General features: G+C 39.6%; 1 protein-coding gene across 5 annotated transcripts in view; it reads right to left on the minus strand.

Annotated features, from left to right (window-relative positions):
- Window positions 1–3,926: 3,926 nt before the first annotated feature.
- Window positions 3,927–13,276, minus strand: part of RAPGEF6 (Rap guanine nucleotide exchange factor 6) — a 202,570-nt gene continuing 193,220 nt past the window's right edge. For 2 of the 5 annotated variants that reach the window (XM_035014064.1, XM_035014065.1), the window contains exons 22-24: window positions 11,104–11,606; window positions 8,143–8,457; window positions 3,927–7,477 (exon numbers count right to left, since the gene is read on the minus strand). In XM_035014064.1, the coding sequence (XP_034869955.1) occupies window positions 7,452–7,477; window positions 8,143–8,457; window positions 11,104–11,606 (844 nt within the window). In that variant the 3' untranslated portion in view covers window positions 3,927–7,451. The remainder of the gene's footprint in view (window positions 7,478–8,142; window positions 8,458–11,103; window positions 11,607–13,276) is intronic. The other 3 variants (XM_035014061.1, XM_035014060.1, XM_035014063.1) reach the window with 2 other exon arrangements.

The raw sequence follows: 13,276 nt of genomic DNA on the forward strand, positions 1-13,276 counted from the left end.
AACGCTTCCACGGCATCAATCCCAAACCTATGTACTTTTTCATAACGGGACTGAGCAACTTTCCATGTTTAATGGACAATTTCCCCTCTTTTATGTAGCATTTAAGTCTTGCCTGTTTTCCCACTGAATGTTTTTTCTTTGTGCACACAGAAGTACTTTATGTATTCTGGATACTGGTCCTTTGAAGGGTATATGAATTACATTGTATTTTCCAACCGTATGGACTTCTCTTTTTTTAAAATGGTATTTTAGGATAAACCTGCCATTTCCTTTAAAGTTTTCTTACAAGGCTCTTATTTAAGAAATCCTTCCCACTTCGGAGATTTTGTTAAAATCGTATTTCTTCTGTAAGCCTTTGGTACAACTTTTTGATAAAGCCATCCAGGCCTTCAGTTTTGTTTGCGGGAAGGCTTGTACAATGAGATTCCACTCCTTTAATAGCTATAGGACTACTGAATTTTCCTTCTTGTTAGTTTTGCAAAGTTGTTCTTTTCTGTGAATTTATTTCATCTGCATTTTAGTTATTGAAAGTGTCTCATAGTCTTTAATGACATTAATCATAATCATTTTTTCATTCCTTTTTTTTTTCCATTCCTAATGATAGTTTTGCTATTGTTCTTTTTTCTTGGTCATTCCCAAGAGATTAGCAATTTTATTAGTCTTTTTAAAGAACTTAGTGCTTTGTTGATCCTTTCGGGGGCATCTTATTTATTTCATTACCTTGTTATTAATTTCTTTCATTTATTTGAATTTAATTTGCTGTTACTATTCTGGTTTCTTGAGAAGAATGTTGAATTCATTTTTTAGCCTTTCTATAGTTAGGGCTATAAACTTCCTCTTTAAGTATGGCTTTAACCTCAAACCAAAAGGTTTTGATATTCGTATTTCCACTTCCATTCAGTTAAACTTTCTACTTTCCACTGGGTTATTGAGGGAAACATTTCTTAACATCCAATTTTTATAATTTCTGTTACTAGTTTCTTGTTCAATTCTGTACAGAGAACCTTCTCTACAGGAGTTCAACTTTCTGCAATTTGTTTCTCTATGGCTTAACGGAGCCAACTTTGATCAATGCTCATGTTCACCTAGAAGGGATATATATTTTAGAGTTAATGATTAGTGTTCTGCAGTCCATTAGTTTATTAAGTTTGTTAACTGTATAGGTCTTGTCTTCTATATCCTTTAATGATTTTTTTTTGGTGGTGGGGGGGTTATGTGTGTGTCTGCTTCTGTTATTTACTGAGAGAGTTATATTCAATTTTTATATACGGACTTCCACTTCTGGTCAAGATACAGTAAAACTGGCACTTTACCCTCATGCCTCTAGTGACTAAAAAACCAGACAAAACATGTAAAACAATGCCATTTAAGACACTGGACATCAAGCACTGAAGGACATTAATCCTTGAAAGCACAAGAAGCAAGACCTGAGCCTTACCACTGCCCCAGTTTACCACCTGAAGAAAATTTCCAGGCCATAATGCAAGGAAGGGGAAACTGAGGAGGAGCTCATCAGTGTTCCAGAGCTGAAGAGACAGGTGAGAGTCCAGAGAGGTGCAAGTGGCTAGAGTTCAATCTTCCAGAAACTTTGAGAACAGAGAGGATAATTTCCAGCTCTTTCCATGAGTCTAGTTTAATATTAATACCAAAACCTATCAAGGGTATTACAAGAAAGGGATATTATAGACCATCTCTGCCGAACATAGATGTAAAATCCTAAACAAAATATTGCAGAATAAACCCAGAAATATGTAAAAATAACCTATCATAACCAAGTGGTGTTTACTCTAGCAAAGAGGAAGGTGAAGTGGGGAGCAGCGGTGGTGGGACAGGGAGGGACACTAGGAAATCTATCATTAACAACACTTATGGTACAAGAAAAATAATTCTATCATCTCAACGGATTCAAGAAAAGCATTTGACATTTCACTACATCACACATACACTTAGCAAATTATAAATAAAACATCTTTAAATTCTTAAAGAATACTTACAAAAACCCCATAGCAATCATTACGATCGATGGTTAATCGTAAAGTTTTCCCCCTTAGGTGAGGAACAAAGAAAGGTGATTCCACCTGGACCACTTCTACTCAACATGGTACTAACTAGTACCGTGACCAGGGCAAGGAGGTGAGAAATAAAATAAAAGTCATTATAAGCACAAGAGAGGAGTATCTAGAAAAACCCCAAAGAATCACAAACCTAGAATAAATGAATTAAGATTGCTAGATACAAGGTCATTATAAAACAACTATATTTCAATATTTTAGCACACATTTTAAAAAAGAACTTAAAAAGACACTTCACCAAAGAGAATATCCAAATGGCCAGTAAGTATTCGAAAAGATTCTTATTTGCATTATTAAGTCATTGTGGAAATTAAAGTTAAAACCACAGTAAGGTACCACATTTGTCACAATGTCTGAAATGAGAAAAATGGAAAATATTAAGTTTGGCAAGGCTGATAGGAGTGTCCCTTCTGTAAACACTGGGAAAAAACAGGCTCACTAAGCTGCTGCAGGGCATGCCCCTGGGGTGGCCAATCCCTCCTGTCTTGGTTTATCAAATGCTTCTGGGGGGATGGGAGGAGGTGGTCCTGAGGTGTCCTTGTGGACTAGCACATCCTTTAGTTACCGGTCCCGGGTCGCCAGTATCAGACAAATACAGTAACGTGTATTACTTTCCTAGAGCTACCATAGATCAGCAGGACTCGGGTGTCCTAATTAAAACAGGCCGGAAGTCCCAATCAGCGTGTCGTTCAGAGGTGTGAAGGAAGAATCTCGTCTCTAATAGTTGCTGGAGGCTGCTGTTCTTTCTCTTGTGGCTTCTCCTCTCTGCCATCCTCATGCTGCCTTCTCCACTAGGTCTGTTGTATCTTCATCTCTCCCTTAGAAAGACACTTGTCTTGGCATAAAGGGCCCATCCAGATAATCCACTGTAATCTCATCTCAGAATGCTTCATTACCTCTGCAAAGACCCTTTTCTCAAATACAGTAAACATTTACAAATTCTAGGGATTAGGGCTAGATGTTTTTAGGTAGCCAGCACTCAACCTACTGCATTTGTGTGTCGGATTTCTAAGTAAAAGAATGAACCGGGGACACTTGTGCAGAGATGGTCAGGGGAAGGACCGGCCTGGGGAAAACCTGGTGTGTGTGCTGGGAGGGGGTTAACAGGGAGGAGGGAGAAGCCTTACCTCTCATGGGAGTAACATGCCCTAGGCACAGAGTGAGGACTGGAAAAATTTTAGGAAGGAATGCTAGAGCAAAATTTCCTCCTCCTTCGCCGAGGTCCTAGGATCTGATCCCCTGAAACTGCTGCATTTCTTGCCACGAGGGGGGCGCTGTGGCAGACCAAGCGAGGTGCCCATTCAACAGCCATTCCTTCCCACTTTTATTCTGGGGCCATCGATGGCTCAGCTAGGAAAGCTCACTTCCCAAGTTTCTTGCATCCACTGGTCATGGGACCCACTCCTGACTAGTGAGATAAAAGCAGAAATATTAAGTGCAGCTTCTGGAAAAGCTGCCATTTTGCTATAAAAAGGGACACCCATTTGCCCTTTTCCCCCTCCGCCCTTCCTGTGAGGCCCAGGTGATGTCGGGCGATGTAAATGCCGCCCTGAGTCCCTGAGAGCACTGTGCACTCACTCACTCAGTCAGCCCTGGGCTTTCCTGTTCTGAGAAACAAGCCCAAATGTGGATTAGCCGGTGTTATTTGGTTTGTCATCAAACACACTTTTTAAAACCCAAAAAAGGAGATTAAGTATTTTATAGACACTACAAAGTCAAAAATAATTGGATCATTCCTATTTCTCTGGGGACCTAAAAAATACGGCCTTCACACCAATGCTAGCCCCACACTGGCCCTCTTGAGTGACCGGGTGTAATTATTTTATCTGTGTATGAAATAAAGAGCAGAGAAAGTTAATGTAGATTCTTTATTGATTCCACCAATGTATTAGTAGATATGATAATAATAAATGGTACTTTTACATTCTCTTAACCAAAAATATAACAAATATTTACACTCAGTAAAAATACAAAAAGCATACAGAGGCACTGTCTTTCTAAAAGACATAAGTTTAAGAGGTATCAAAAAATAGACAAACATTGCTCGTTACAGGATACTTTACAATCACTGAATTGTGCAGTATAATTGCATTTGATTATTACAACTGTGCAGTTTTGTTTTTTTTCTGATAAGCTCACGTTTCAATTTTAAAAGACCAAGTACAACTGCATACTGTGTATCAAAAATAAAGAAGCCTTAAAAAAGCACAACAAAAGCGAAAGATGAACTGGGGTTCAAGTTTAAATTTGAAAATGTACTGTGACACTTTTTTGAAGATTCATCCTCCTGTTCTAGCCTTTAAGGTAATGCTAAAGGGATACATCTACTTTAATATCACATTTTTTAGAAACAAAATATATCAGAATAACAATCATTATCATTGTTTTAAGTGTACAAGGAAACGCTTTCTCCTCTTCTTTTTATAGGGAAGAGAACACTTTATAAAAATTAGGTTTGTTCTTGGAAATCCTCATGATTACTGCCACATTTCCGGCCTGGGAGATGCTCAAGGAGGTTATACTGATGACCACAGTGTGACTTACCACCCTCATGAGAAACCAGTTAAGACTTTTTCCTCCCCAAAGATCAGATTCAAAGTAATCATTTGGAGGAAGAATCTACTACTTAAAACAAATCTTTATGGAAGTATATAGTGGATTTACTAATGGACCAAATCTTTCATTATGAACAAAACTGTTTTGTTGAAACTTATTTGGCAAAACTTTGCACTGTGGATTTAGTGCTTCAGGAAGTCCTGACGGATTCAGAGCTGAGGTGGGATGAGGGCACTAGTCTCTTCAATAAAGTTATAAATTTATAATAAAAACAAAAACAAAAATGGGGGCTTAGAATTGGAGCAAATATAGGTTAAGGCTTCTCTTGTTCTAGTCATGTAACAAACTAAGAGAAGGCAGAAATGTACCCTAAATTAGAATTAAGATATAAAAATCACAATTCCACGAGTTTTTAGGGGATACACACAGATCAAACTACAATGCATTTGGCTTTAGTTCCTGATCACTGTGATCGGCTTACCCCAACACTCACAGTTGGAGCTAGAGGAAAACAAAGGCAGCTACAAGGTGCAGTCAAAATCACATCCTCTGAATCTGTGCAAGATATTCTCAACACCATTAAGGACAAAGACAGGTAAGGCTCCCATTTGATTTCAGACACCTGCAAATAAACAGATACTGTGCAAACAGCACATTTTTTCTGGGGTAATGGATATAAAATAGAATAAATACCCAAACTTGACAAAAAAGGGGATTATAACAGAAGTATCTTTCATTTTCTTTGTTTCGCCCTGGACATGAAAACACTACTACGTCAATCAGTGAAGGGACATTTTTTTGTGATCAGAGGACCAGTGTTTATAGGTTAAATCACTACAGTGTGACTTTCAAACCAGGGCTTTTGATTCAGGCCATTTTCCATGTCAGTGGAACAAGAAAGCTATAGAGCCAATTAGCCTCACTCTAACACACCTGGAGGGTGGATTTTTAAGGCTTTAAGTTTCAAATTCATGGGGGTTTTTTTTGCCCAAAGGAATTTTTCAGATAAGCTATTTTTCCTAAAATGAAGAGAGAGTCATTTTGATGTAAAAGACAGACTAGTGCCATTGACCACTCGGAAATGATTTACGATTTTAAAATGAAGGGGATGAGGGGTAGGGTGGGCGCCTAGCTGGCTCAGTTGGTAGAGCACGTGACTCTTTATCTCAGGGTCACAAGTTCAAGCCCCATGTAAGGCGTGGAGCCTACTATGAAAAAAAAAAATGAAGACAGGGAGAAAGAGAGGGAAGAAATAGCTAGGGAAAAATGAGAACAAACTCTCGAAAAGGGAAATCACAAACCAGCTAAACCCTATAAATTCACATATGGACAACCATTCAGAAGTAAACCCATCTTGGCTCCATGTTAATCTGGGTAGTGCACATGAATGGCTTTGGCTTTTTTTTCTTTCTTTTTTTTTTTTGGTAGTCATCACAGAAGTTTATTAAGCTCTCACATTTACATTAAAAATAATAAATTTAAACTTAAGATATAGAAAACACTGTATTTAATTAGTAAAAATATGGAAAGTCTAGGTCATCCAGTAAACAGTCACTGAAATTTTAATTAAATACTTGGGAGCGCCATGCCCAAGAGGCTGTTAAAAATATGTATCTCTTTCCTCTCAAGGGCTAAACTGAGAACCAAGAGAGAATCATTTCCCAGCTCCTCTGTCCCCCCTAAAATTTTCAACCACTTATCACCTCGGTGTGCTCATGAGCTTTCTTGCAGGCAGCTGGGGGCTGCAGGGTTGTTCAGTGTTGAACACAGCCTCATGCTGAGATGGGGTGCAGGGGCGGCTGCAGAACATACATGCAGATGAATTCATCTCCAATGTTACACACCAATAATTACATTTCCTTTTTAAAAAAGAACTCCACATCTGAGCAGTGAAAAATTTTTGTTTTGGGTTTCTGCAGAACTCTCCTGAACTCATTTTCTACTTAATGGATTTATACTTTTAGTTAGATGCAGCATGACTTTCACTTTAGAAAGGACTGGTATACATGTTTTTTAAGATAAAATTTCATTCTTCGGAGATGAGGGTGGCTACCCACCCAATCACAGCCTCCCTGTCCCAAAGGACGGATAAGAAACCCCGTGGCAGCTTCATCTGGCCTTCCAAATCAGCTGACTGCAGTATCTTCCTTCCTAACTCCTCAGCCACAAAGGGCTTCCTATCCCACTCAAATGGAGACCGACCCTACATTGCACTGGTGCCACAGATCAAGTTCATCTCTGTACAGATTAAGTATCATCCTGTAAAGATGACTTCAGTCTGGTCAGACCAGAGACAGTTTAATGGCCTCAAACATAAACATCCGCTCATGACAGCTCCCCAAAACAAAGAAAACCACAAAACTTAAAATAATAAGTTACTTTTCAAATACACAAGAATATCCTTGGTATTGGCAGACATTTTTGAATTTGTCCGTTAACCCAAGCTATGGCTTGGAAAAACTACTAAACTACTATCTTAAAAATAACTTGTTAAAGAAAAATCTATACTGATATACACAGGGAGGACTCTGAGTTTGAACCTGTTCTAGTAACTGTGGTCCCAAGGCAGGTCTGGTGTGCGACGTGAAGCCTGGTTTCCAGGCACAACATCCATAGCTGAGGAAAACTCTGCATCTGCAAGGATTCAATAAGAGGAAGCATGATTCGGGGCTAGGTAATTGCTCCGAGCACAGGGAACGAGACCTCTGGGTCAGCAGCGGCGGCAAGCTGTTCGGTGGCAACAACGGCCCGCGGAATCATGAGGTGCTTCTGCCCACTCCTTCCTCGACGGTTTCGGTAAACTTCAAGCGGGTCCTCCAAAGCTTACACTGCTGAGACCTGTTCATTTTCTGAAAACAGTAAGGACACCATTAAGTGGTAGATGAGGCTTGTTAATGAAGATCAACTTAAAATCTAGTCACCTGCTTAGAAAATTAGTCACTCTCAACAAAGAAATCCTCTCAAATACCCCATCAAGGCCCAGATTTTATTACAACGTTGAGTGCTGATGGCACTGCGGACTGACCGACGGCAATGCCCTAACCGCTTCCTCGTCGCTTCATTACTGCTTGAAGGGATAGAATTTCATTTATTTTTAATAAAGCTGCCCCAGCTGCAGTCAGTCAAGAGTTCCACTGGTAAGAGGAGCTATACCAACAGCACAATTTCAGGTAATCAGGCCTTTGAAGTTTTCATGCCTTAACGTAAGACGCAGCTCTGCTAAGGTCAAGTGCCTCTTCTCAAAATGACTGTCTCAGACTGAGCTGCTGTTGGGCAGATAGAAGAAGACCCTATGTGATCAGGAAGAAGGGTACTGGGCACACAGAAACATGCAAGTTACTCCATTTAAAATATACACCATCATACTGAGGAATTTCTTTTTTTTTTTTTTTTAACAGAGATTGCTAAGGCATTTAGAAGTAAACATTAATGACTATATGAAATAACAGAGTAAACACCAATTCATGTATTCAGCAATTCATTTAAGACCCATTAAGGTAGTTTGTCAACATACCATCTGCTTCGCTATCTGCATCAGTCACATCTGCTAGTTTAGGATGGGACGGCTGCAAAATATGCCTCTGAGGCTGAGTTACAATCCTCGATGGAACACAGGCCACGGGGCTGCTACCGAGAGAAGCTGGTGGCCGTCTAGAGAGGCTGTCATGCATCATCTTTGACCTCTGCACTGCCACACTATAATCTGGAGGTTTTAGGTGTAGGTAGGGTCCTTCCTTTAGGTCCGCTAAAGAAATCCCCATGTATCCTGGAGGAGTGGGAGGTGGCTCCCTATACCTATCCTCCTTCTTGGGTGAGGTGACACAGTACACTGGCATGAAAAACAAGCAATGGAAATGTTAATGGAAAATGTAAGAAACGAAAAAAAAAAACATACTGAAACTTATTACAATGACAAAAGAGAACTCAGAAATAGACTAAACGAATATATTTGAATACAGTGACAGCAGATTAAAAACATAATATTTAAAACTTATTATTTAAACTTGTTTTTCAAACACATAAATCACATTAGGTCTTATAAACAAAACTAGAGTGACAGAGGCAGTTGAAAGAAGGGGCACGGTGACAAGCTCTCCTCTGCAGTGGAGCCCCCCCAGTTCAGAGACGGCTGCCTGGCTCTTCAGGGACACCAGCCCCGGGGACGACATGGTCAGAGACATTCTATGTTCTGCCGACGGGGAGGATTTTCGCAGAAATGACATCTGGACTGTCCACCCTGAACCTGAGACACAAACCACTGCTTTACAGCACTCCTGCGGAAACTACCTGTCGGTCCTGGCATATCAACAACATGAACTTCCCGGGTACAGAGGACCTAATTCCTTCAAGGACCTACTGCTAACTTCTGATCTGTGACCAAGTGAAAAAGAAAAGAAAAAAAAAAAAAAAAAGCCATAATTTTAGGAAATCCATCTTAAATTTCTGTGATTTTCAGTGCACACTCAAAATAATCGTGACTTTAAAAAAAAATGTGACTTAGAATCCTTTTCCCTAAGTTTGTAGACCATGAGACAAAGGCAAAGTTTCAAAAAGCTTCAGAAATAGGTTAAAGAAAGCAGAAGTTCCATGACATTAAGACCAATTCCCAGGATCTAAGGGACAAACGGCTCTGATGACCTTGCTGATGTAACTTTTAAAACACAAACACAACCTACATATAGGCAGAATAAATTAAGAAGGACCACTGATGGGGCACCTGGGTGGTTCCATCGTTAAGCGTCTGCCTTCAGTTCAGATCATGATCTCAGGGTCCTGGGATCGAGCCCCGCATCGGGCTCCCTGCTCGGCGGGAAGCCTGCTTCTCCCTCTCCCACTCCCCCTGCTTGTGTTCCCTCTCTTGCTGTGTCTGTCAAATTAATAAATAAAATCTTTAAAAAAAAAAAAAGGACCATTGATAATTCTAATGTTAACTCCTTTTTTAGACAACCAGGTTTGTCCATACTGAAATTTCTACAACTGTACCAGCAAAATCTGCATGGAGTATAAGGTCCTAAAGGATTTCCATTCCCACCTGAGAGGATGGGGCAGGGACAGGATGGAGAAGTCAGCAAGACCAGTAAGACAAGAATGAAGAATTTAAGCCCAGAGTCATCTATAAATGAAATCAAATATTTTTAAAAATCTAGTTTCCTAACTGGACAGGAGATTAATTTCATATCCTTGCACACACATGTTTAGATACCCATATAACGGTTACCCAGAAGGATTTAATAAAAAAATCCTTGGAAAAAAATTAACAAGCTAAAAACCCCAATCTATAATGCAATTTGACAAGTAAAAATGTACTATAAATGTGCTATAAAAATCAGCACATATTTTAGTAATTTTTTTTTTTTTAAAGATTTTATTTACTCATTTGAGACACAGAGATAGAGAGAGCGAGCATGAGCAGGGGGAGAGGCAGAGGGAGAAGCACCTCCCCGCTGAGCCAGGAGCCCGATGTGGGGCTCGATCCCAGGACCCTGGGATCATGACCCAAGCCGAAGGCAGATGCCTAACCATCTGAGCCACCCAGGCGCCCCAGTAATTTTTTTTTTTAAGATTTTATTTATGTATTTGAGAGAGAGAATGAGAGAGAGAGAGAGAGAGCACATGAGAGGGGGGAGGGTCAGAGGGAGAAGCAGACTCCCTGCTGAGCAGGGAGCCCGATGCGGGACTCGATCCTGTGACTCCAGGATCATGACCTGAGCTGAAGGCAGTCGCTTAACCAAATGAGCCACCCAGGTACCCACAGTTTTAGTAATTTAAATTGACTTCATGAATATGTTATACAGTTGATTCAAAGTACAGTCATTCCATATAAATAGAAAAGCAGGGGCTATTATATCTAAATATTTATGTAATTCAATGACGAAATGAAAAAATGTACTTGATGGCTAAATACTAAAAGAATACATACAACAAAAAAAGCTGTGTGTGGTCAGAATGGAACCTACAACAGGAGTTGGCATACCCATGACGTGTACTAGGAGGATATACTGAAAAATATTTTGGACTTCCTTTTTTATCACAATGTTCCTCACTTTTATTACTTAAAAATGTCAGATTCAAAGTTTCTACCATGTATACACAGCAATTGTGGTCCAAACAATTTATGAGGTGACAAAGAGAATAACCCCTTTGTTAGGACTGCATAGTAATACAATCTTTCCTCAATGAAACCAAAGAGATCTCAAAAACAAAACACAAATGAAACTGTTACCTTAATTAATTACCTTCATACCAGCCCTTTCATTTTAATAGGCTTGAATACCTGCCCCCAAACCCTTGAGAAATCATCAACTTTTTGAAAATAATTTGTTTGTAGAGGGCAGGAAGAGAGTGAGAGAAGAAATATTTCCAGTGAGAGAAGAAATATTTCCAAGAGTAAAATTTTGGGCCAAGGTATCCCAATGCCACTTTTTGCCACTTAATCTCTAAATTCCACAGATACGACAGAGAACAAAGAACTTACCAATCAGGCCCTTTTCTGTACTTGAAGTAACAGTTTTGTAAACTGGGTCAGTGCCATCCTTGGGGTCCAAGCCTTCAGAGGACTCAGGTGCGATGCTCTCCAACACTCTCCGTTTAATAGTCCCGTAGTTTGGTTCATGTGTATCAGACAGAGAACTGGAGGAGGCCCAACTCTGTCTCATCTGATTAGCCTCTAGGTTTCCTTTACACTGACCACAAGTTCTAGAGCAGCCTTTAGGGCAGGAATAGGGCTCACAGTCAGGGGGTTCAACTTCAGCAATGGGGCCATCCAAATGGGTATGTCGGTAAGAGTTCAAAAAATCCCAGCCTTTTGGGTTTGGAAGGCTTTGGAAGTTGTCATGGGAGCTGCTTGAACAGGAAGTCCAACTTCCACGACCACTATCCGCTGCTTCTAAAATGACGTGCTCGTGAGAAATCTCTTCATTACTCATAGAAGAGGAGACAGCTAAACTCTTGACGAGAGATGGCTTTGACAATGTCCACCTAAAAAATTGGGGATACACTTAAGTTAAAAGTAATTTACTGGCTTACTGGAAAAACCTTCTGTCCAATCCAAGTATTACTGCCTACAAAAGACTACAGAACATGCATCATAAGTGTTCAATGCCAAAATAATCTTGTGAAAAAAAAATGACACTGTAATCAATTAATCTCCATTCCTATTAATGTTCATACTTAGCTAGAAACGTACATGGAAGAAACTCAAATACTTAAGCCAAGTTACCTCAGAAATTTTTCTTGAATTGATATTAAATGAAAATGAAAAATGAGGCTTGAAATGAGTAAAATTAAGTATACATTTTCATTCTTGGTCAACATATTGCTAGACTCTACATGGATACAGAATAAAGAATTCTCAACTACATGTTCTCAACCATGTTTGGTTTTTCAATGTAACTCTGAGGTTAGCCTAATACAGTGCCAAGTAAACAGTAACTTCTCCAACCAACTAACAACTGTAAAATGAGTATTATTATTTATAGCAGGGGCCTCCAAATTAGGGTTCAGGGGCCAAATTCAGCCAATGGCATGATGTGGAGCAATGGCATGTATGGAGCAAAGCATGGTATTTTACATTTTAAAGAGTTTAAACAAAATAAAAATATTCCAAAGAATTTGAGAGTGAGAAAAATGTACTCTGCAAAGCCCGAAATTTTACAATCGGCCCTTTACCCTCCTTGTCCCCTGCCGGCCCCCACCAACAAAAAAAAAAGCTTACAAACCTTTCATTTACAATATAGAGCAGGTGTGGGCAAACTACAGCCCAAGGCCAAATCTGACCCTTAGCCTATTTTTGTAAATAAGATGTTATCGGGACACAGAATGCCCATTTGTTTATGAGCTGTATTGTCTAAGGCTGTTTCAGAGCAAAAATGGTAGGGTTGAGCAGTAGCAACACAGAATTCATGACCTGCAAAGTCTGACACTATTTAGTATTTAACTTTTAGAGAAAGGCTGGCTGACCCTTGGTCTAGAAAATCATAGTTTAAAAACCTTTACAAATTTGCTAATACTTCACTCTATCCTAATTTTTTCATATTAAAGAATACCAGATTTAACAATCATTTTAGAATCAATTTTCTCAAAGATTTCCATATTGCCTGATTCTAAATAGAAATTTACAGTTAACTTTGTGGACTTCTGCTAGCTGATAATTCTTACTCCCTAAATCACACTTTCAGATCAGGGACTGACCCCTACTCCCCCAACCTGTCTACAATGGGTACAGCACTGGGAACACCTCCCATTACACAATCTTTCTGAGCATTCTCTAACTTAATAGCCACAACACAAGAACCACATCCTCCTAACTATAGCAGACTCACTGTGAGCTCTTATTAAATTGAAAACATACATGACAGAAAGTTACTTAAATTCATTTTTTCTTTCCTTTTTTTCCCCAAAGATTTTATTAATTCATGAGAGACACGGGGGTGGGGGGCAGAGGCAGAGAGAGAAGCAGGTTCCCTGCTGAGCAGGGAGCTCAACGTGGGACTCGATCCCAGGACTTCGGGAACATGACCTGAGCTGAAGGCAAACGCTCAACCATCTGAGCCACCCAGGTGCCCGAAAGTCACTTAAATTCAGTAAATACTTTAAAAATGAACACCCATTCATCTTTCAAACTAGTACTTACTTGCATACTCAAGACA

This window comes from Mirounga leonina, unplaced genomic scaffold (genome assembly GCF_011800145.1).
Source record: "Mirounga leonina isolate KUSES-001 unplaced genomic scaffold, KU_Mleo_1.0 Mir_168, whole genome shotgun sequence".
Taxonomy (NCBI): domain Eukaryota; kingdom Metazoa; phylum Chordata; class Mammalia; order Carnivora; family Phocidae; genus Mirounga; species Mirounga leonina.